The 24,385-nt window shown below is 39.9% G+C and overlaps 1 protein-coding gene across 2 annotated transcripts in view; it reads left to right on the top strand.

Moving 5' to 3' along the window:
• LOC122556643 (glutamine--fructose-6-phosphate aminotransferase [isomerizing] 2-like) overlaps positions 1-24,385 on the top strand; it is a 121,918-nt gene that overhangs the window by 54,046 nt on the left and 43,487 nt on the right. For both annotated transcript variants that reach the window (XM_043703608.1, XM_043703609.1), the window contains exons 2-3: positions 16,973-17,080; positions 19,784-19,888. In XM_043703608.1, coding sequence (XP_043559543.1) covers positions 16,973-17,080; positions 19,784-19,888 — 213 coding nt within the window. The remainder of the gene's footprint in view (positions 1-16,972; positions 17,081-19,783; positions 19,889-24,385) is intronic.

Genomic DNA, 24,385 nt, shown 5'->3' with positions numbered 1-24,385 from the left:
CTCCAACAGTGATCACCCCATATCCCCATGAACAGTAATCACCTCTCATTCCCACCAACAGTGATCACCCGATACCCCCCCCCTGACAGTGATTACCCCCTCATCTCTACCAACAGTGATCACCTCTCACCCCCCGATAGTGATCACCCTCACCCCCGCCCCCGACAGTGATTACCCCTCATCCCCACCAATAGTGATCACCCCTCACACCCCTGTCAGTCATCCCCCCTGACAGTGTTCATACCTCATCCCCTGACAGTGATCAGCCCTCATCCCCACCAACAATGATCACCCCTCACCCCCAATAGTGATCACCCCTCACCTCCCACCAACAGTGGTCACCCCTCTCTGCTGACCCTCTGACAGTGATCACCCCTCAATTATCCCTGAAAATGAACATCTCCAAAATTGATCACCCCTTACCCCCCTGACAGTGATTACCCCTCATCCCTACCAACAGTGATCACCTCCCTCCCTCAAACTACAAAAATATAATCTGCTCACCTTCTCTACTCACACACCAACTTACACTCAACATTTTTAACTCTTCAGACAGATTGTGAGAGTTGTTAGTCATCTGTGTTGGGTGACCCCTCATGTTGGGCAAATGTGGAATTGGGATCTCTGGTGGTTGGGACAATTGGTCAGGGGGGTGGTTATCAAGGGTCAGGGTTCAATTGGTAAGGGTTCAATTGGTGAGTCATGTGGTCAGTTTAATAGTTTCCCAGGAGTTAGCTTAGGTTTTCAATCTCTAAATTTTCTTGGACAACTATTTGCTGAAGTGAGGTGGAGCCCTCTAGATTCTCCAACTTTGAGGGACTGATTTGGGAGGTTCTAGACACAGGGCAATTGCCCATCAGAAAATTCATATTCCTAGACAATCCTCATGGAGTCGGCTGTGTCCCTCTGCATAACTCCAATTTACACTGCTCTAACAGCTATCTAGCCATTGGAATATCTGCACCATTGTCTCTGAGAGCTACAAAGTTTTAAGATTTAAATTATAATATTTTATGTGTGCATTAGTCCTATACACACAATTTACTTGCAGTTGTCATGTTTTTGACCACCTGTGTGTCAAAATTTGCTGTTGTAATTTGTCGTCACCATTGATCTTTCAGCATTCACCAGCATAAAATCAGTTCAAGGTTGCTGGATCTGTAGAATAACTGGCACAGAAACAGGAGTAGGCCTTTCAAACCATCAAATCTGATCTATCATTCGATGGGATCATGATTGATCTGCATCTTAACTTCATTCACCCACCTTGGTTCAATATTTTTTCATTTCCTTGCCTAAAAATCTATCAATCTCAGTTTTAAAATTTTCAATTAACCAATCCCAACTGTGCTTTAACAACGAGAAACCTGACCTTCAACCATTCTTCCTGGCCTCATTTATCAATAGCCCAGTTTGAATTTTAAACTTTTGACCTCAAAAGTAAAATTGCTTACTTCCCAAGGCCTTGGTCATGTTCACCTCTTCACCTCCTACAGCTCTACAACCCTCAGAGACCACTGTATTGCTCTGACTTTGGTCTCTTGCACATCACTATTAGATATCCTTCCCTAACTTTCTTGGTTTCTGTACCGGCTTTATTTCCTTTTTAAGATACTTCTTAAAATAAATCTCAAGTTATTGTTCTACAACATAAATAGGAGCATAAATAGGCCATTCAATTTCTTGAGCCTGCTCACCTTTGTGGTAAGATCATGACTTATCTCTTTATGGCCTTAACTCCCCTTTCTTGCATAATCCCCACAATACCCTTGTAAATCAAAAATGTATCTTGATACATATGATGATCTAGCCTCCACTGCTGTTTGGGATGGAGAATTCCAAAGATAAAAATCCCCTGAGTAAAGAAGTGACAGCTCATCTCCACTGAAAATGAGATACTCCTCATTTTGAAACTGTCCCTGAGTTCTAGATTCCTCTACAACATGAAACATGCTCTCACCACCAACACTGTCAAGTCCCCTCAGGATCCTGTATGTTTCAAATAAGATCACCTCTTAATCTTCTAAACTCACATGAGTATGAGCCGGTCTGCTCAGCCTTTGTTTCTAAGACAACTTAAACATCAAGTGAGTGAATTTTTCTCTGAATTTCATCCAGTGCTAGTATATCCCTTGTTAAGTCTGGAGACCAAATCTGTATACAAGACACAGTCCCAACTATGCCTTGTAGTAAAATGTCCCAACTGTTACACTCCACTCCTCTTGTAATAAAGCTCATTATTTTCCTATTCAATTACCACTGCTATTAAAGTAATGTTTTCAACCCCCTAGTCTGTTTATCCATAAATAATGTATCCCAGTCATGAATCGATGGATTCCAACTAAACGTTATATGACTCAGGGAATAATTGATTTGATTTTGGCAAAGGTGTGGACATAGATTCTGATTCTGGAATTTTTAGAGAATTAATTAACATTGATTAGGTTAACAGACTTTTTAAAAAGTATCTTGTCAGTTGTGCTATTTAGATTATTATTGATTATTTAAGAATATTGTGGATTGTCTCTGCTGCTATGCTGAAATTTGTCACAGTTGTCAAAATGTGAACAGGGTTTTTGGATCAAACCCTTTTGGAAGTGGTATTGCCTGAAAACTCTTCAGTGAGATCAAAGTTCTTAATTAGAAGGTGTCATTTTCAGGTTTATGGTTACAGAACATCAACCAGACAGTGAAAATAATCAAGGAGGAGCTGCATCATTGTAATAGCGTTGAGTATAAATCCTACTGAGTGCCGTAATTGCTTGTTACCGCTTGTTACTTGGTGTACTTGTGTGCAAACCACTTGTGATTCATGCACAAGGACACCTAGGTCTCTCTGTACCACAACATTCTGCAGTCTCTCACAATTTAAATAATATTCTGCTGTCCAAACACCTTATGTGACTCCATGCCAAATGTATTTAATAAACATATTCATGTAGCACCAGAATTCTGTAATACATTACAACAGTATGCAAATCTATGTGGTTAAGTTCAAAATAGATAAGCTTACAATTCTACATTGAGCTCCAACTGCCACACTTCCGTCCACTCATTTAATCGGTCAGTTACCCTTATTAACTTTCTGCTCCCATCTATGCACTGAACTGTTCTACCTAACTTAAGATCATCAAAAAAAATTGGATTTTTGGCTGTCTTTTCCTTCATCTAAGTTTCTGATGTCTCCCAACTTCATTATGCATTATATATTCCAGCAGAGCTTCATATACTAATGGCAGGAGAGCCAATGTTTCGGGCGTAGAAATGTAGACTCTCCTGCCCCTCGGAGCTCTCTGACCTGCTGTGCTTTTCCAGCGCTACACTTTTCGACTCTGATCTCCAGCAGCTGCACTCCTCATTTTCTCCTTCATCTGCTGATGGTCAATCAAGCTTTTCTGAACTCTTACTTTCCTGACTCCCACAATATTAGTAATAACTTTTGAAAACAAAGTATTTTTAAAAATCTTACCTAAAATACTGAACATGGGATTTTTAGCAGTTCAGTCAGCACTTGAAAAGTACACTAATACTTTTTTGGGCACCTATTCAGTTGTACATTCTAAAAGCTCAGACAGAACGTGGAGCAATTGCTATATTAGCATCTATCAATGAGTTTGTTCTTTTATAAATATCTGAACTTCAGATTTCCTGAAGAAGGGCTTATGCCCGAAACGTCGATTATCCTGCTCCTTTGATGCTGCCTGACCTGCTGCGCTTTTCCAGCAACACATTTTTCAGCTCTGATCTCCAGCATCTGCAGTCCTCACTTTCTGCTAATAAATAATTAATGTCAAGATTGCATTTATTATACATTATTCGTCATGCTTTGAGATATCCTGTTTTGCAAAATGTTAGCTGGTGTTGGAAAAATAATGCATTTTTTCATTCGTTATGTATTTAAGTGAACATATTCATTGAGAATAGAGATGTCTTCAGCTTGACTCACCCAGACAACACCCTGCCAATAGACAGCTAATCACATTTGTTTTCATCTGTTAAGTTTTTGAGTGCAAGTAGACCGAAATGATTTGGAACTGAATACTGTTTGTATTGCACGGACAGAGAATTTGCAATTCTTAACAATTGATATTAATGGGTATAGATTCATTTGAAGGTTTTAGGAAGTTAATAAATACCTTTTATATTTTAAAATTTTAGTTTCTACTTTTTTATATGCTAGGTAATCTTCTAAATCTTTGCAGTATTGTAACCTTTATGAAAGCTGTTCAGTTAATTTTTTTTGAGTTCCTATGCTTTATATATGACATCAAAATATTTGAATATATTACAGAATAAGAAGTAGTCAGTTTCTGTGTTCCTTCCTACCTTAATGTTAGGTATCTTTCCCCATCTAAGAGGAATAAAACTATCAGTTATTGATTGCTGGAAGTATTATGAGGTCACTGTAAGGTAATATATGCTTTTTGGTAGATTCTAATACTATATTCTGCAATAATCAATTTGTGTCTATACCTAACCCTCGTATTATTACCAGTGAAATTGAGAATTTTAGACAGTTGCAACTTGTCATCAAATGCTAAGAATTCTTTTGAGCAAGAGAAATAAATTTAACTTTGGAATATGAAGATGCTACTATTAAAGTCTAACTTGTTCTGTGTCAGTGTGAAAACATTTAGTGCACTGAATGCATGACTTGTTTTGACTGTACTTCAGGAAATATTAACCCAGCCTTTTGGCAGCACACTTTAAGACAAACTGTCTCAGAAAAGTGGTCTCCAGTGGCTGGTGTGCCTTATGGTTTGCATGTGCAGGAGAAAATCAGGGTTTGGTTGAAAATGAAGCATTAGTCAGTCAAAGAATAAAGGAAGTATTGTAAGACCAATACGACAGTGGCTTCAAGTAAGTATTTTTGATCACATACTGTTGTAAATTCACACTATTCCTTGTTTTTGGTGACTACTACACATAAAAATTAACACTGCATGTGGTTTTGATCTTTGTTCATTATGATTTTTTACAAATTTATATTTTACTTTAAAATATGTAACGCAATACAATGTATGATACAATACGGCCTAGGAACGAGCTTTTGCTGATTCCAATCCTTACTTAGACCCGCTACTCATTGCTCATGCACTATCCCTCTATTTGCCTCCCATTCATCTGTCTACCAAAATACGTCTTAAACATTGTTAAAGTGCCTGCTTCCACCAGTGTGTTCCAGGTACCCACCAACTTCTTTATGAAAAAAGTTCACACACTTCTCCCCTAAACATTCACCCTCTTACGTTGAACCTGGGGCCTTTCGTAGGTGACTTTTCCAGCCTCGGAAAAAGCCTCTAAATAGCCACCCTACCTATGTCTCATAGTTTTGCAGACCTCTACCAGGTTGCCTCCCCACTCCCCACTGCCTATCACTAACAAGTTCATTCACTTCTAACTGTGATTACATCCTGTCTGTCAGTATCTTCTCCAACAGCTTCCCTGCCACTGACACCAGGCTCATCAGCCTAATTGCCTGTGGAGTAAATCTACAAAGGCTGGTAGTCCGTACAAAGTCCCCCCTTTATTTACATGTGCATAGTATAGGACACTGACCAAGCTAGCTCAGAGCTGGCTCCTAGAGTGAATGGAATCACTGACACTCCTGTTTATATCTGTCAGCCAAGGATCCTTGATTGATCCGGGTTTACAGCCCCAATCAAGGAACTCGTATTCTCTGAGCTCTATGTGACCGACCTCATTTCAATCATTACAACCTGGATTATCTCTGTTTCCTTTCTTAAACAAAAGAACAGCACATAATCAGTTTGTAACTATCTGGACCAGAAACAAATTATTCCTATTTAAAATAGCAAGTGAGCAATCAAAACCAAATGTTCAAATTTAAAGAAAAGATCTGAAACCACTTGGCGTATGAAGCATTTTACATGAGAGCAACAGCAAGATGATTTTACACTAGACTACACAAGTCCAGTAATTTTCTGCCTGCTAGTTCAAAAATTCTACAAAAACATTGAACCAATTATTAATTTTAGGTTGATAAACATGATCCTAAGATTTATTTACTTAAGTACTTTGTTGTGTAAGTTTGTGTAATGGGGATAGATATTAAAGAGGTAAAATGCACCAAAATATTAACAATTGGTTGAAATAGAACCACATCAATCATAAACCTGCAGAATAGGCAACATAGTTGATCTTTCTCTTTCATCTTTTACACCAACATATTGGGCCAGATTTTCAGGTGAGTGACATTCTCATGCAGACATTTGCATGCAGGTACAGCAAGTAACAAGTAATTACAGCACACAGTAGCCCACCACGCTGTGTTAACTCAACATTATTACAATGATGCTGTTCCTCCTTGAATACTTCCACTGTCTGATTGATGCTTTGTAACAACAAACCTGAAAAATGACATCTTCTAATTAAGAACTTGCATCTCAGCAGATTACCACTTCAGCCCTCCTTTTAATTAATGAAAGAAAGAAGCTCTGCATTTCTTGAGAGCAAATTTCGATTAGGGCCCCTCCAGAAATACAGAACTGTACTTCTATTTTGATAGCTCTTTTGTAGTGTAGATATATCAGAGGATGATAAACCAAGCCCCCTTTTCACAGCAATCAACTGCTGTATTCTGACATTTGCAGGTTCTGACAGCCAGTTTGACAGCTGCTGTCAAATTGTAGATGTGATGTTAAAGTACTGGGATAATGAGGTGTCAGATGGATAGAGGGATAGTGTGTTAGTATGTAGGGTGCCTAGCAGATAATGTGATAGGGCACCAGTGGGATAGGGTGCCACCTGGAGAGGCCATGATGCCAAAGTGGCAAGGGGGCCAGCTAAGTGATGCAGCTTTTAGGTAAAGAGGGGTGGGAGAAGTTGGGTTCAGTGGGAAGGGTGGATGTCTAGTCTGGGGAGTTTAGATTCCAGCTGTAGGGGTGGGGCAAGGTGACTGGGTATAGCTGAGAAAGAGAAGAGCTTTCAGGTCCAGTCTGACAAGGGGGAGTGGATGGGTGGAATGGGGAGGGTGTGGTTTGGGATTGCTGGGGGGCTCAGGTGTCTGATCAGGTGAAGTCCAGCAGCAGGGGTCAGTTCTTATGGAAAGGGGTTGGGTTTGGGTCTGGCAGAGGAGGTATGGGGGGTCAAGGCTATCATTTGGCACACTCCAGCAGGAAGGTGTCGGCTCAGCTTAGGTCCACAACAGTGGGAACAATCAGGTCAGGACCGACAGGTGCGGATGTTGTCAGGTCTGGTGAGAGGGAAGTGGGGTGGGGTTCAGCTGCACAGTGGGGAGGGAAGAGAGTCAGTGTGGAGCGCAGAGTGCAGGGCAGTATGTCAGCCAGTGGGAGAAGAGATTTTCAAATGGATCAGGCAGTGGGATGAAGGGTGGGTCCTGGGGTGTTGGGTCAGAGTCCGGGGGAGATTTCATTCAGGCTGTAATAAGTAAATTTGGATTCCCTGAATAGGTTATCCCGAAAAGTCAGAATATGTATTTAATCGTCTAAAGTTCATAACTATTTACTGAATATCAACAGAACCCTTTGAATTCTCAGATTCTCAGAATGTTCCAGGCACAGAGGAATTTCCCTGTGGAATCTTCAATTTCCTGAGAAATGCCTTCAGAGTCTGTTACAATGAAGATTCCCCAATGTGTAATTTCTACATATTGCTGGAATAACAACTGCCTGGCCATCAGAAAATACAGATTGTTATATGAAGTTTGATTATCAGGAGTCTTGGGGTTGGAATTTATTTTTGTAATAACAGCATAACTGGCATTATTAGGTAAAACTGACTACATCTTCGACTGTCTCTGTTTGAACAGTTAAATGCTGAAGTCTGGAAACATGACTTGCTTTTGAGTACAGGAAGTAATGCAGTTGACTAAGGAGATAGGAAATCTGGGGAGGCAGAAGCAACTTGCCAATAATGACGAGGGAGATGTCTGATGGAAGAAAAACCTGCCAAGCAAATGCAAGGCTGAAACTTGTGAGAAAATGTAGGTAACACTTGTCATTTAGAAGCAGTACTTTGCAGATTGGAAGTCCTTTTGGGGAAGTTGAAAGATTTAAGATGTCTGTATTTGGTGCTGTGGCAAAGTTGTATTATCAGTCTCAACTAATAATCTAAAGATTAAGGATAAAGAACTGTGGTGCCTAATGAAGAAAATCTGCTGTCTTATCTGATCTTGCCTCCTGGCCTACCCTTTGCTGCCCTCTGAAATGACTGAACAAGTGACTGCATCAAACCACTACAAAGTCAAAAGAAAAAGGAATCAAACTGGACAATTATCCAACATCAACACAGGTAACGGAAGTATCAATGACACACCCAACCCTGTCAATCTTACAAAGCCCACTTTGCTAATATCTGTGGCTTGTGTCAAAATTAGGAGCACTGTGTCACAGACTAGTGAAGGACCAGACTGACATAGTAATACTCAAACTCATATCTTACACTTAATGTGCCAGGCACCACCATCTCTTGGGATATCCTGGCCCACTGGCAGGTTACAAACACCAGAGGTGGTAGCATAGCTTAATTGGGATGGAGTTGCCTGGAATTCCAAAACATTGACTCTAAACCTCATCATATTTCATGGCATCAGGTCAAAGATGGGAGAAGGGACTTCTTGCAAATTGCCACCTACCACCTTCTCCTTACCCAAGTGATGAATCTGTACTCTATGTTAATTGCCATTAGAAGAAGCACCAAAGCATTGATACAGAATATATTCTGGGTGGGGAGCTTAGTGTATATCACCAAGAGTGGCTTGTTTAACTACTATTTACTGAGCTGATATAAAGACCATAGCTGCCTAACGGCCACTGAGCCATGTGGTGAGGGAAAAATATGAGAGAAAAACCTACTTAAAGTCGCAAAGTCCTAGAGCTGTACAGCATGGAAACCTTCGGTCCCTTCAGTCCAACTCATCCATGCCGACCATATATCCTAAATAAACCCAGTCCCATTTGCAAGCAATTGGCCCATACCCCTCTAAACCCTGCCTATTCATTTGCTCATCAAGATGAATTTTAAATGTTGTTATTGTACTAGCCTCCACCACTTCCTCTGGCATCTCATTCCATACACATACCATCTTCAGTGTGAAAAAGCTGCCCTTATGATCCTTTTAAAATCTTTCCCCTCTCACCTTGAACTTGTGCCCTCTAGTTTTGGACTCCCCCACCCAAAGGAAAATACCTTGTTTATTTACCTTATCTATGCCCTTCATGATTTTGTAAACCTCTACAAGGTCACCACTCGGCCTCCAACACTCCAGGGAAAATAGCCCCAGCCTATTCAACCTCTTCCTTTCACACAAATCTTCCAAACCTGGTAACATCCTTGTAAATTTTTTCTGAACCCTTTCAGGTTTCACAACATCCTTCCAATAGGAGGGAGACCAGAATTGCACGCAATATTCCAAAAGTGGCCTAACCGATGTCTTGCTCAGCTGTAGCATGACCTCCAAACTCTAATACACCATGCATGACCAATAAAAAAAGCATACCAAACACTTTCTTCACTATTCTGTCTACCTGTGACTCTACTTTCAAGGAACTATCAACCTGCACTCCATAGTCTCTTTGTTCAGCAATACTCTCCAGGACCTTACCATTATGTGTATAAGTCCTGCCCTGATTTGCTTTTCCAAAATACAGCATCTCACATTTTTCTAAATTAAACTCCATCTGTAATTCTTTGGCCTATTGGCCTTTCTGATCAAGATCCCATTGTGCTCTGAGGTAACCTTCTTCGCTGTCGACTACACCTCCAAGTTTGGTGTCATCTACAGACTTAATAACCATAACTTCTAGGTTGACATCCAAATCATCTACATAAATGACAATAAGCTGTGAACTCAACACTGATTCTTGTAGCACACCACTGGTCACAGGCCTCCAGTCTGAAAAGCAACCCTCCACCATTACCCAATGTCTCCTATCTCCGAGCCAGTTCTGCATCCAAATATCTAGTTGTCCCTCCATTCCATGTGATCTAACCTAACTAACCAGTCTATCTTGAGAAACCTTGTCGAACTCTGTACTGAAGTCCATATAGGTCACATTTAGCATTCTGTCCTCATCAATCCTCTTTGTTATTTCTTCAAAAATTCAGTCTAATTACTGAGACATGATTTTCCACGCACAAAGCCATGTTGACTATCCCTAATCAGTCCTTACCTTTCCAAATACATGTAAATCTTGTCCCTCAGGATTCCCTCCAACAACTTGCCCATCACCGATGTCAGGTTCATCAGTCAATAGTTCTCTGACATTTTCTTAGCATCACATTAGCTAACCTCCTTCCAGCACCTCACCTGTGGCTATCAATGATACAAATATCTCAGGAAGGAGTCTAGCAATGACTTCCATAGCTTCCCACAGAATTCTAGGGTACACCTGATCAGGTCCCGGGGATTTATCCATCTTTTTGCTTTTTAAGCCTCCAGCACCACCACCTCTGTACTATATGCATTTTTCAAGATGTCGCTATTTATTTCCTCTATACTCTATCTTCTATATTCTTCTCCATGGTAAACACTGATTCAAAATATTCATTTAGTATCTCCCCACCTCCTGCGGTTCCACACATACATGACCTTCTCGATCTTGACCTTGTCCTCATCAATCTATGTGTCATACTTATATCTATCTATGATATTATTAGTATCAATAACCACCATAGTATCATTATCAAGGGTAACTTCCATCTGTGTATTTGAGCTCAACCTCCATTGTGTTGATTGACACAATTACTATGCTAAATGAAGGAGATTTCACGCAAATCTGGCAATTCAAAACTGAGCATCTTGTAGTGCTATGTGGCATTGGCAGCAGCAAAATGATATTCAACCACAATCTGTAAGCTCAGAGCCCAGCAAGTCCTCATTCTACCATTACCATTGGACTGGGATTTCAGTCCTGTGATTTATTGAAGAGTAGGATGGCATGCCAGGAAAAGCACCAAGTATTCCTAAAAATTAGGTATCAACCTGGTGAAGCTATAACACAGTCGAGAGTGTGGTGCAGGAAAGGACTTATGCTCAAAATGTTAATTCTCCTGCGCCTCAGATGCTGCCTGACCTGCTGTGCTTTCCCAGCACCACACACTCAACTCTGATCTCCAGCATCTGCCACCCTTACTTTCTTGAAGCTATAACACAGGAAAACATGCATGCCAAACAGCAATTTAGAATACTATTGATGGAGCTCATTGATTCCACAGCCAACATATGAGAACAAATCTCTATGACCCTAACACATCCAAACATGAATAGTGATAGACAATTTATTTAATAACTAACCATAGGAGAACACTGTACAAAAACTCCAATCTTAATCATAAGATTGTTGCAAATGCTTCAGCAGTATCTTCAGTCAAAAGAAAAATGACTATCTTAGATTTTTATTTAAATCAACCTGTTCATTGATGTTATTACACACCTCTAGAGCAAGTGATATTTGAACCTAAACCTCCTGGCTGAGAGGTAGGGACACTACCCCGAGCCACAACATAACTAGGGGAATGGACAGAAGAATGGATTGAAAGTGATGAGCTTGTTCGATGAATTACCATGAATTTGGATGGAATAGTAGCTTTCTTTGTTGTAAACGTCTATGGTTCTTCTTCAAGTCCAGATTAGAAATTGTCAATACTGTTCAAAGAAAAACTGCAGATGTTGGCAATCTGAAACAAAGTCCGAAATAGCTGGAGAAATTAAGCAGCTATGGCATCATCTATGGTGGGAAACCAGAGTCACAGTTCAGATCCAATGAAGAACGGTCACTGGATGTAAAATGTTCGTTCTGCTTTCTCTCCACAAGCACTACCAGACCAGCTGAATTTAGCCAGATATTTCTGTTGTTGTCAGTACTGTTAACTGATGATTTTTTTTTGGTACTGACAATTCAGTATGTAATCTTGTTCTCAACTTTCCAAAAAGAAAATTAGTTGTCAATTTTAGGGAGTTTTGTGGGAGGTTTTTCTTTGCGATGTGATATACTTTGTGACCCTGCACATCTTTGGATGATGGGAGGAAACCGGAGCACCCGGAGGAAACCCACGCAGACACTGGGAGAACGTGCAAACTCCACCCAGTCAGTCGCCTGAGGCGGGAATTGAACCCGGGTCTCTGGCGCTGTGAGGCAGCAGTGCTAACCACTGTGCCATCGTGCCGCCCATGGTGGAGTTATCTCACACAACTCTCCACTGAACACCTTAGTAAGTATGCAATAATCTTCTATGGCATTACACCAATGCTGTCTTCTGCTGACCAGCAGCAAAGGTGCTGCTGGGACTTACCAGATTTTCTGCTATTGGTGCCATATTTAAAATGTAGCTGAGCACCTGGTCAAATGCTGGCAGCTAGGATGAGCCCTTTACAGTTAATGTAGCAGGAGGGAAACAAATAACAAAAGTTTCTGAGGGAACATAGGGGACATGGGTGACACTTCATTACAAATAGTATATCACATTCATAAACATATTGACACTTTAAGTCAAGACCTGTCTGGATAACTGCTGAAAGAACACAGCTACAGGGACATGTTGAAAAATATTCAACCAGTTGTAAATGGTAACTTTTATTAAACTGAAGAATAAAGGAGAAAGAACATATGTAAAAAGCAACCATTGCAAGGCCTACTTGTCTTCAAGCACCAACAAATTTACTGTCAATGAATGAACATCGTGCCCACCTCCCATCTGTTGGAAGTGGGGGTCAAAGAAATCTGTGAGGTTTCTTGCATCTGTAGTTTTCTGCTCTGTAACGGTGAAGGTTATATTTCAAATGCTCAACATGCTCATCTTCCTCCTTTAGAAGAATACAAGCAATCTCCCAGCTCTTCAATATTGACACAGTTCTCCTTTGCCTGCTGTTCAGTGGAGAAAACTTCCCTCATCTCAGTGATAAATTGCCTCCCCCATATTCTTAAACAATGACCCTGGTTCTGGACTTCCTAGTCATTGGGAACATCCTTCTTGTATTTACCCTATCTAGTCCTGTTAGAACTTTGTAGATTTCTATGAGTTTCATTTTTCTTAACTCCAGTGAATATAATAAACTAATTCATACCTTCTTCAATTCTGCCATTCCCAGAAATCAACCTGGTAAATCTTTGTCATTCCATATTCAGAACAATGTTCCTCAAAAGAGGAGATCCCATTTACACATCGTACTCCAGGTGTGGTCTCACGAAGGCCCTTTACAATTACAGGATGACATCCCTCTTCCAATATGCAAATCCTCTTGTAATGATGACCAATGTACCACTTTGCTTTCTTCACTGCCTGCTGTATCTGCATGCTTACTTTCAGCGATTGACCTAGGTCTCTTTGCACACACCTACCCTTTCCAAATTTTTTTCCATTCAGGTAATAATCTGTTTTTAAACCTCACATTTATCCACATTATATTTCATTTCTTTTTCATTAGTCATCGAGTTTTACAGCACAGAAACAGACCCTTAGGTCTAACTCATCCATGCCAACTAGATATCCTAAATAAATCTAGTTCTATTTGCCAGCATTTGGCCCACATACCTCTAAACCCTTCGTATTCATATACCCATCCAGATGTTTTTAAATGTTGTCATCGTACCAACCTCCACCACTTCCCATGGCAGCCCATTCCACACACACACTACCCTGTCATACATTTGTTCAATCATTCATCTAGTCCAAACCGTACTGAAGCATTTGTGCATCCTCCACACTGTTCAACATCCCAGCTAGCTTTGTGTCATCTGCAAACTTGGAAATATATTCTCTCAACTAAATCATTTATATCAATCCAAGCACTGATCCCTGCAGTACTCCACAGGTCACTGGCTGCCGCTTGGAAAAATACCCATTTTTTTCCAACTCTTTGTTTCCTATCTGGAACCATGTCAGTAAACTATCGCAGTCCCATTTTCTTCAGATTTTACATGTCAGTCTCTTATGTAGGACCTTATTGGAGCCTTCTGAAAGTCCAAGTAAACATCCACTGGCTTTCCAATTCTGCTAGTTACATTCTCGAAAAATTCCAGAAGATTTTTCAAGCATGATCTCCCTTTCATAAATCCATGCTGACTCTGTCTGATCCTGTCACTGCCTCTTCAAGGGCATTCACTCCTTAAGGTAGAAATCTGGCAGTTATCAAGAATTAGCAACATGGCAATTTTCAGGGACCTTGGGGAATTAATGATCATGGATAAGTTGTATATTGACCAAATCTGAACCCTTTTCTGTTGATGCGTTATGATATGATGCTCATAATGTGATATGTAAACACACAACATGCCCTGGACCTAGGGGAGGCTAGCTATGTTGACAAAGCCTACTGCTCAAACTCCTGTCCTGACCTCGTCAAGGGGAAATGAAATTAAATAGTGTGATTTTGCATAAATTGCATCAAAAGCGACCTTCATATATTTGAGGGTTGAAGATGCCACATTTTTTTCTCCAGTGGTCCTTGAAAGCAGCAGTCACACATACGAGTTTAGGCACCTGTCACCTTGATGACCATCTGGATAAAATAGCCATCCATCCATCCCTTCAGGTCCTTCTCCAAAAGATTGCACAGCTCTGTAATGGACATTCACAGGACATTCCATTTGACAGTGACAATGCACCTCCCTGATCTGGAGTAATTGGCATTGAGGACAATAGACTTCCTGTACCTCCTCCACATTCTAAAGGGATCATCTGCTGTGACCTCTTCATTTGGGGCTTAATGGGAAATATCAAAAGCAAAACAAATTTTTAATACTGTGAGCAGTCAGCAATCACAGCGTACACATGTGAAAGTTTACCATAGTCCATGATCTAGTGGAATATGAAGGACTTTGACAAGGAAGGCAATGGGATGCCAATACATGGACCTTTCAATAGACTCTATTCCAATGAGTGCACTACAATCCATTTACTTAAATATAGTAGGAGATTAAATGCATTATGATTTATGAGACTTTGCCTCCCTTGCATATTGCACATAAGAGCATAATAGTTCAATGTCAGAGAAATAATCTCCCAAATGCTGTGCAGCAAATGAAACTTTCAATTGTCATTGTGAATTGTGCCCTATAGGTGAGACTGTAGAAGTTACCTGTGATTACTACTGCTTCACAGAGATGACTATGATTAACTTGTAATGACTAATGACATGATCAGAATTGCTCGTGCCCAGGACTTGCGTTTGGCATAGCTGGTCACTGCATGCAACTCGCATGCAGAATTCTGTGATTACAGATGTCTTTAATCTGTAAAATGTAAATGTTTCAATAATGCAATTGCCCCTTGAAAGCTTCCACATCACTCATAGGCTGAGCTTGCTCTCCATGCCAAAAAAGAAACACTCTGTCCACTCCAGGTGTGGTGGTAGCAATTTTTCATTTTATTCTGCATTTACAATTCGAATGATGACAGAAGATAACATGGTTCACACTTCACAGAGTGAATTGCAGGTTCAGCCTGTCCATCTGAGGGATTATTTCCAAATCCTCATATTCCTTTCTACCTTGCACTCCTTTGTCTGTCCATCAACACCAATCTTTCAAATATTCCCACCCTTCTCTTTTATTCAAGTTTTCATTTACCTGTTTTACCCTCAGACTTCCAAGCCTTAATTATGCCAACCATCATGATTCTTGGATCGCCTCCATGATTTACCTATGCTCTCCAACACTCCACCCTTACAAATTGAGTTGTCCCCCTTCAAAGCTATTGATCCTGCATGCCATCATGCTGAATCTAATGCCTACATTGACCTCCCCAACTTCGTTAACGGAGCAGTCGTCCTTGATAACTTGACTCTCACTGAGTTGTCGCTCCTGTCTGGACACCTGATGCCAACTCCTTGACTAACCCTGTAAGGACAGCCTGGACTGATGAGTGACCGGTGTAGCTCCATGACTGACTCAACAGTCTCAATTCCTCAGACTGCTTGCACTGAACATGCAGGACTAACTGTAGCCTACTCTCTGGACTGTAATGATATGGAACAATTGAACCTGAGTGTCCCTAGAGGCTGACTGATTGTGGCCAAGACCCAGGACCGACATTGGATAATGCCCATGACTACCCTTGGCAGGATCCTTTAAATGATGAGAAGTCCTTTTCAGCTGACTGGGGACTATGCCCTTTGAGCTGTTGGCACACAATGCAGGTTTGGCATTGAGATAGCATGGTGCCATAGAACAACATGTCTACCTCTTTGAGTGTTCTTTGCTGGGAAACATGACAGGCTGCCTGGCCACCAGCAAAATTAGCCTGCTGCTTAATTGTAATCATCCAACTAAATGGAAAGTGATTTGAGTACTAAGAGCACAAGTGAAGAGTCCAGAGATACACCGTGTTCCAAAGCAGGAGCTGACTGTCCTCGTACACAAATTGGGGTACCAGCATTGTAACTGAAGATGTGATTAAACTCCAGGTATTGAAACAGTGAAATGTATTGTAAGTGAGTTGGAAATTTGTCCTGGTAATATGGTGAGGCTAGTACTTGGCTCACGTCAGCCTCTGTGGTTGAGGGCAGTTGCTGCCCATGAATCTGCCTTGAAGTGTTGTGGAATAATGGTCAAGATGAGGTCTGGAGAAGATACCTTCTGCTGCCAGATAATCGCTCAGACCTTCACGTCAGGAATGGTCCGCATTTAGTTTCTGTCCTCTGCCTGAGAAAATAACATCTTACATGTTATTGAGGTTAAGATTAAATGTTAATGAGATATTGATACTTGTATAAAGGGGCCTCACTATTCACTTATGAGATTCTCATCCAGCCATTAAAACCTTGGATAGAAAAGTTAACTTTCTTGTCTTGACATTGAGAATCTTATTTTTCCTTTCACTTCATATGTTCTCAACTGTCTCACTATGTCGTTCAGTGCTGGTAAAGTTCTGCCCCTTGGTTTTGCTCTCTGTTTGCTGGTTCAGAGAAGTACTTAGAGAAGTATAAATAATTTTGTTATATGTTTCCTGTATTGGGTAAATCATTAAATTAAAACATTGTATTTTGCAGGAATCTTTGCATATTTGAACTACAGAGTGCCTCGTACTCGGAAAGCGGCCTTTGAAATCTTAATCAAAGGTTTACAGAGACTTGAGTACAGAGGATATGATTCAGCGGGTAAATATTCAAAATGCAGTTTTCATGCAGCTTTGACTATATTCTATTGAATTCTGCATCTTGTTCCTATAAAATAAATTTTATTTTCTAAATAAGGAAGAGAATTGACTGAGTGGCCAATTCACCAGCATCAGCTATAAATTAACATAAGTAGAGTCGTACAACATGGAAATAGATCCTTCGGTCCAACCCATCCATGCTGACCAAGATCTCCAAACTAAACTAGTTTCATTTGCCTGCATTTTGGCCATATACCTCTAAATCTTTCCTATACATTATTTTGACTTCATGTCCAAATTCATGTCCAAATGCCTTTTAAATGTTGTAACTGTACATGCATCTACCACTTCCTCTGGCAGTTTATTCCACTTGCAAACCACCTTCTATGTGAAAACGTTACCCCTCATAGTCATAGTCGTCGAGTTATATGGAAACATGGCCCAACTCATTCATGCTGGACAGATATCCTAAACTGATCTAGTCTCATTTGCCAGAATTTGGCCCACATCTCTCTAAATCCTGTGACAATACCGTAGCTTGAAAAGGTGTATGTTGTCTTTGTACTTTTTAATGAAGAAAGGTTGAGACAGAAGTGCTGAGCACTCTATTCCAAATCCAATAAAGTAAACACCTTTGGGGCCTTGGTTTTTTGGGAAAATAACAGCAGCCTGAATGGCTGGGGGCCAACCTTACACAAAACCAGGATTTGTTTTTAGTTTTAGTCCTCATTAACAATTGGAATATGGTAAATTCACTATTCTGGCGAATGTGTTGCATTTCATATGGTAACTACTTACATTAGGAATGACATGATCCATATATGACAAATAATGTATAATTTCAGCGTGTCAGGGAGCATCTGGGAGAGCATAGAAACATTGGCATATCAATTCACTCATTCACTGAGTGGAGAATTTTACAGAGATGAAGCATATAAAAATTAACAACAAAGGTGCAGGAAAACCATCATTCTCAAACATACCACAGACAAAAACATCAGAAACAGGAGCAGAAATAGGCAATGTGTTGAGTCTGCTCTGCCTTTCAGTGAGATAATGGATGATCTTCTACCTTAGCTAGACCTTCCTGACTCTCCCAATATCCTTTAATTCCCTTAGTATTTAAAAATCTGTCAATCTATGAGGCAAATGTTCTCAATGTTTAAGTTTCTACAGCACTGTGAGAGAATGTCAAAGGTTCACAAACTTTGTCTGTAGAAGTTTGTCCTTATTTCAGTCTGAAATTTACTAAAGCTCTTTATGCAGCCTCTTCCAAACCAATGACCACAATCACCAAGAAGGGTGAGGGTAGCAGGTACTTGGGTACACCACCACATGCAAGTTCCCACCCAAGGTACCCACCATCCTAACTTGGAAATTAGTGTCGCTGGGTCATAATTCTGGTTTATAAACACCAATGGACTATATGGTTCAATAAGGGTTTGATTAGGAGTAGATTTTAGTTGGGAGGAATTGAATATCTCCTTAAGTGTCTGCTACTGTTCATCAATTGTCCTACCTTTCTACCTCGTCCACTAGAGCAAAGATGATCCTGATGGGTTATGGAAATGTAGTGCCTTTTTATAATTGGAGTTACTTCACAGTTGGGCTAGAAAAAAAATCAATTCCGTATGGTAGCAAATGATGTCAGAACCTTTGTAAATGTATAGGTGGGTAGGGAAGCAGGCTAAAAAGATCAAATGCGATACAAGAACAATAATTTGCATTTACGTAGTGCTGTTAGTGGAGAATATTTTATCATGAGAATAGAAGAGCAGACACTGCAATTTGGAGAGAGGTAACTGGGTTAACTTAAAGATTGGCCAAAGAAATTGATTTTCAGTAATTTTTAGAAATATTGGGTGGAGGGTTTTAGAGAATTCCAGAGGTTTTAGGGCTGAGGTGGCTAAGCATGAATGATGGATTAAAGGTGGAAAATTGAATAAAGGATCAGAATCAGTGTTTAGAAAAGTTTTTAAAAGCTTGAGAAATTGCTGAAATGGACACTAAGAAATAATGGTGGGATTTGAAACCAAGGATGAGAAATGTATAGTTAGTATGATAGGCTTAAGTTAGCAAGTATGGGAGCGATTAGTGGATAGGAAGTGCGATGTTTAAATCTGCAGACTGAAGTAACTCCACAGAGGCTGGAATCTCATCACCAAATCACCCTTCATTTACACATGGAAAGTCCTTGACACTGATCCAGCTTCCTCAGAATCAGCTCTCAGAGTGAACAGAACCTCTGACACTCCTGTTCTTATCTGTTCGCCACGGCTCCCTGTTTGGACTAGATTAACAGTCTCAATTAGGGAATTCATACTCTTTGAGGTTCATCTGGCAGACCTCATTACAATCACTGCATAGACAGCTGATTGAGTACATATAATTTACTTGTCAATCATACCTCTGAGTCAGGAGGTATAGATTTAAGGTCTATAGCATACAAATCCATTGCTACTAAATGCTGTGCTATTTCATAAAGGATTTTTAATTGAGGGTGAGTTGATAAATTGTTGATATTTGAAACTATTTGGACAGTGCTCCACAATGTTTTACAATTCATGGCTTCTCTCCCCACCTGTATTAGACCATAGCATTGATCCCTCAAGCCCAACCAGCCTAAACAAATACACACATTACTTTATTCAATAAAATTTGATATATTCTTTCACTTTTGAATAACTGCTGCTTTAATCAACAGGAATAGCAGTTGATGAAGATAATGAAAAAGATCATAAAAATGGTGGCTATATCTGTCTCTTTCGAAGCAAAGGCAAAGTGAAGGCCCTGGCTGATGAGATTTATAGTAAGTGATCATGGTCTATAAATTCTAGGTTCACAACAATTAATTTAGTCTTTGGTACTTTTGACATTTGTATATCCTTCATTTCTGCAGACAATGAGTCACATAAAATATATTACAATGAACATTCTTTATTAGATTAACTTGGTATATTTTTGTGCTTTTAGGCTATTGAAAAGTATGAATTTTTTTTTAATCACATCAATAAAAGTAAAAATGAAGTCCCTTTTCACTCATCTTGATCATTAATTTAATCACGAGGTGAAATCTTCCCAGACTCCTGAATTACATAGGTTATAGGGAGTCAGTTAGAAAATGCACATGCGGTGACCACAGAGTCATACAGCATGGAAATAGACCCTCAGTCCAGCCAGTCCATGCCAAACATAATCCCAAACTAAACAGGTCCCACCTGCCTGCTTCTGGCCCATATTCCACACTCGAACAAACTTCTACATAAAATTGTTTCCCCTCATATCTTTTTTTAAATCTCTCTCCTCTCACCTTAAAAATATGCTGCTTAATCTTGAAATCCCCCACCTTAGGGAAAAGACACCTACCATTAACTCTATCAATACACTCATGATTTTATAAACCTCTCAACCTTCTATGCTCCAGTGAGAAAATTCCCAGCCTATCAGGCCTTTCTTTAAACTCAAACCTTCCATACCTACCAACATCCTAGTAAATCTTTCTGAACCCTCTCCACCATGGAACTTCTCAACATCGAGAGCAAAAGCCCCATTTTCCAACCAAGTGTTGAAATTCTCACAAGTGAGCTGTATGAGGCCTATTTACATGTATTAGCAGGCATTAACATCTCATTGCTATTTAATTTTGCCTCATTAATATGCAGTTTCCAATTCCAGCAAATTGGGTCTCTTGTGTTGGTGACGATTTCTGGCATGTACGTCGGAGTGATTACCTGGCTACTCCAGCTCGCCCCTTACTTCTCCATACCTCTGCCTTGGACATCATGCACTAACCTCTCAGGGCAGACATCATAGACAGTGTCTATAAGATCCTCACATCTACAAACATTGGCATCTGACAGATACCACCGTCATCGTGTCATCATGCCACATCTCCGATCTAGTTACAGAACACTTCGGGCTGTCATTGCTAAACTTGGAGCGCACCAGCATCTTTCATTGCAATGCTGTTGCTAGGATGCATTGCATGCATGGACAGGCTTCCAGCTCATGGATTGGCGCAGGGTGTACCTCAGGGCTACTTGCTCAATCTCTTCGCACTAACACACTTTGTGACTATTTTGATACTCACGGCATCTCTGTTTTGCCTTGTCTTGCCATGCCTTTTGGTGTTTTGTTTCAGTCTGTGAGGGAGAAGGCTTACAATTTGAGTGATGTGACGGCCTTCAGAGGGGAACAGCATGACACAGACACCTAGATAGTACAGCTGAAAGACACCTGAGGGCAGTGTATGCTATGTGAACTTTGGGCTTTAACTCACTATGTACAAGCAAAGTCCTGGCCTCAAGCACTCTTGACTTCATAAAGCAATATCAGGAATCATTGCTAATAATGGCTATGATATACAAATGATGGTTTGTGACCTGGAGAGGTTCACCTTAGTTACCAAAATAGTAAACATCGATTAAGTTTCCATACGCTGCCCATGGTGCAGGAGCTGCTCACTTTCCATCTTGGACTATGGGAATTCACGTAGCAATAAGGATTGCTAGGCCGCTAGGCTCTGTACCTTTAATATAGTGGTTGTAGAGAGACAGACATTTACTCACACAGTGAGCATATATTTTCATTGTATTTGCAATGAAGTGTCACTCGTGCTATCTATGTGCCCTCGTAAGGTTTTCTTCTTCCTTTCTCTCAGGGCAGTCTGAGGTTCTGCAGCTAGGTTGGAGAGTCTCTACAGTGGAACACTTAGTTTGGACTTTATTCCCTAAGCCCAGGCCAACAGCTTAGTTCGCCAAACACTGTTATGCACTGTGCCCCATCATAGTGGTGTTGATCATCAATGAGCACTGCCTCGCCCCAGGTATCCCACCTTTCTATGTTGAGATTCTCCCTTTAAAGTTATTATCCTATTGACGTCTCATCATGCTGCCTCCGAGTGCGACACATGACTTCCCCATTGCAGCACAAGTTCTCAGGAATGACAGTGACCTATATCCACCAGGCTGGCTTGGAAGGAAAGCCCCAACTGATGACTGACCAGAATTCTGACTGATTTCTGTGGAGTTCCCCTGACTGAGTTATAGCCAAAGATTGGAGGCCCTTGACTAATTGTAGTGGCTCCCTTAACTGACAGTCACCCCTTCAACTTGAATAAGGATTATTCCCCTTAGACTCTGAAGCATGGTCATTTTCTTTGAGGCACATTCAGTGCGTTTGCTATGTAAGTTACCTGCATATGGTTTAGGTGTCATTGACATAGCATGATGCCTTGACTGCTCATTGCAGGCAAGCTGCCTGGCTTTTTATCTGGACAAAAAGGCAAGGCAAGACAGAGCCACTATGAGCCTTGAAGTTCTGAATGAAGCAGCAATGTGCAAAAAGGCAAGAGATTGTGAGCATCCAGTTAAGTGCAAGGTGAGTGAGTGCTAAGAAAGTGATGAGTGCTAAGAAAACAAGAGCCCAGAGATACACCATCATCTAATAGAGGGAATGTGTGCTTTCCAAAAATGCCCCTTGGTGCTAACTTGCAAGTAAACTAACTTTTCATCTAGCCATTAAAACTGTAAGTAGAAAATCAATTTTTTTTCACTCTTGACGCAGAATCTATTTTTTCCATTTTGCTGTAATTTCCTAATAATTTCATTATTACCTATGTCACTTAGAGGCTGGGAAAATTCTGCTTCTAGAGCTCTGTTTTCTGTAGCCAATTCACTTTTTCACATTATCTCCAGCCATTGTGCATCTTTTATGTTTCTTTAATGCGTAGACGGGCTTGCTTCCAATGATGTGAAAATGGGTTTGATATTTGCAATACCTTCCCTTCTTCACAGTTAGACATGCACCTTCCTTCTTGCATGATCACAGCCTTCTTTCACTATTCTTTACTTTTTATTAAATTTTGGTAAAACCGTTACTGTTTTCTTGTTTTCTGCTAATTTTATTCACATTCCCTTCAGCCCTTCCACTTTATCTACCTGCCTTATTGTTTTCTGCATTCCTGTTTTTTTCTTTAATACTGTATTTATCATCCTTTTATTTATCCATGGCAGTTCACACTTTGCAACCCTATTCCGTTAGATGAATATATTCATGTCATATTTTGACTATATCATATTTTAGGATTTTCTCCTGTTGAGCCTATTTACAAAGCTTTCTGCTCAATGAGTTTAATTTTAGCTCTTAGCTTGCTGAACTTTTGCTTTCTCCATTCCAGCTCCTTGAATCTAATAGTTATTTGCCTCACCTTATTTTCTAGAATATAATTAAATAAAATTCCCAAATAAAAACACAAAATGCTTCTGTTGCAGGGTCAGAAGTGAAGAAGAGTCGCATTGGACTGGAAACATAGAATCTGTTTTGCTCTTAATAGATGCTGCCAGATCTGCTGAGTTCCTCCAGCATCTTCTATTTTCAGCAGTATGTTGCTTTGCTTCAAATAAAACTCATTTCCAAGTTGAACCAAAAATCGGCCAACAAAGGAAACAATCCAGGATGCATTCTAAAAAGTGTATTTACTGATCAAGTGCATTGTCTACAGTCTAATGCCTCTTGCAATGATTAAAATTGCCTATTATTGCCCCATTGTAGTTTTCTATCCTCTAACCTTCACACAGTGGTCTGCTACACGTGCTGCTTTCTTTCCTGCTTATGCATCCTCGCATATTCTGTCTCAATGCAACTTTGTAGGACAAATTGCTTTGACAGTATTCTTTATGAATAATTATCATTTACCACTATTTTCCTGAACTCTTCTAAAGTTTTATAACTAGAAATATTAAATCCCAGTCCCATCCCAATCTAAGTCACGTCTCTTATAGTAAAACAGAATTTATATTTATTTTTTATTAATGCTTCTATTTTTGTTGAAGTGCTTTGCACATTCAAATAAATATCATTCGAATCTGACCACAAAGTTTTAAAGCAGTAGTTTTTTTTGATTGTTCATTTTCTTTTTACATTTTTTGATAACACTTGCAACTGATATAGCAGAGTTTTTGCCTCTTGATTTTTAAGAATATAAATAATTCTTTATGATATAAAACATAAAATTAGTCTTTAATATACCTAAGTTGTAACATTTTAAATATATTTTTGAGTCACGTTCAATTCTTGAAATAAATTCTGTGTTGGATCTTTTGGATATTTGTTTTTCGGTTTCAATTGGAATGATGTGAAGATGCCAAGCAAGTGTAAACCACTTCTAAGGTTGTCATTAGTTAAGAACTGGATTCACTCTTGGATCTTGATATTACAAATAGATTGTCTGCAGAGTCAGGACAGGAGTTTAGAATCCGTTGCCAAGTGGCTAAGTTGAGTAGTTTTTAGGCTATTTATATTGTGA

This window comes from Chiloscyllium plagiosum, chromosome 14 (assembly GCF_004010195.1).
Source record: "Chiloscyllium plagiosum isolate BGI_BamShark_2017 chromosome 14, ASM401019v2, whole genome shotgun sequence".
NCBI classification, from domain to species: domain Eukaryota; kingdom Metazoa; phylum Chordata; class Chondrichthyes; order Orectolobiformes; family Hemiscylliidae; genus Chiloscyllium; species Chiloscyllium plagiosum.
This window is presented reverse-complemented; position numbering and strand designations above follow the sequence as displayed.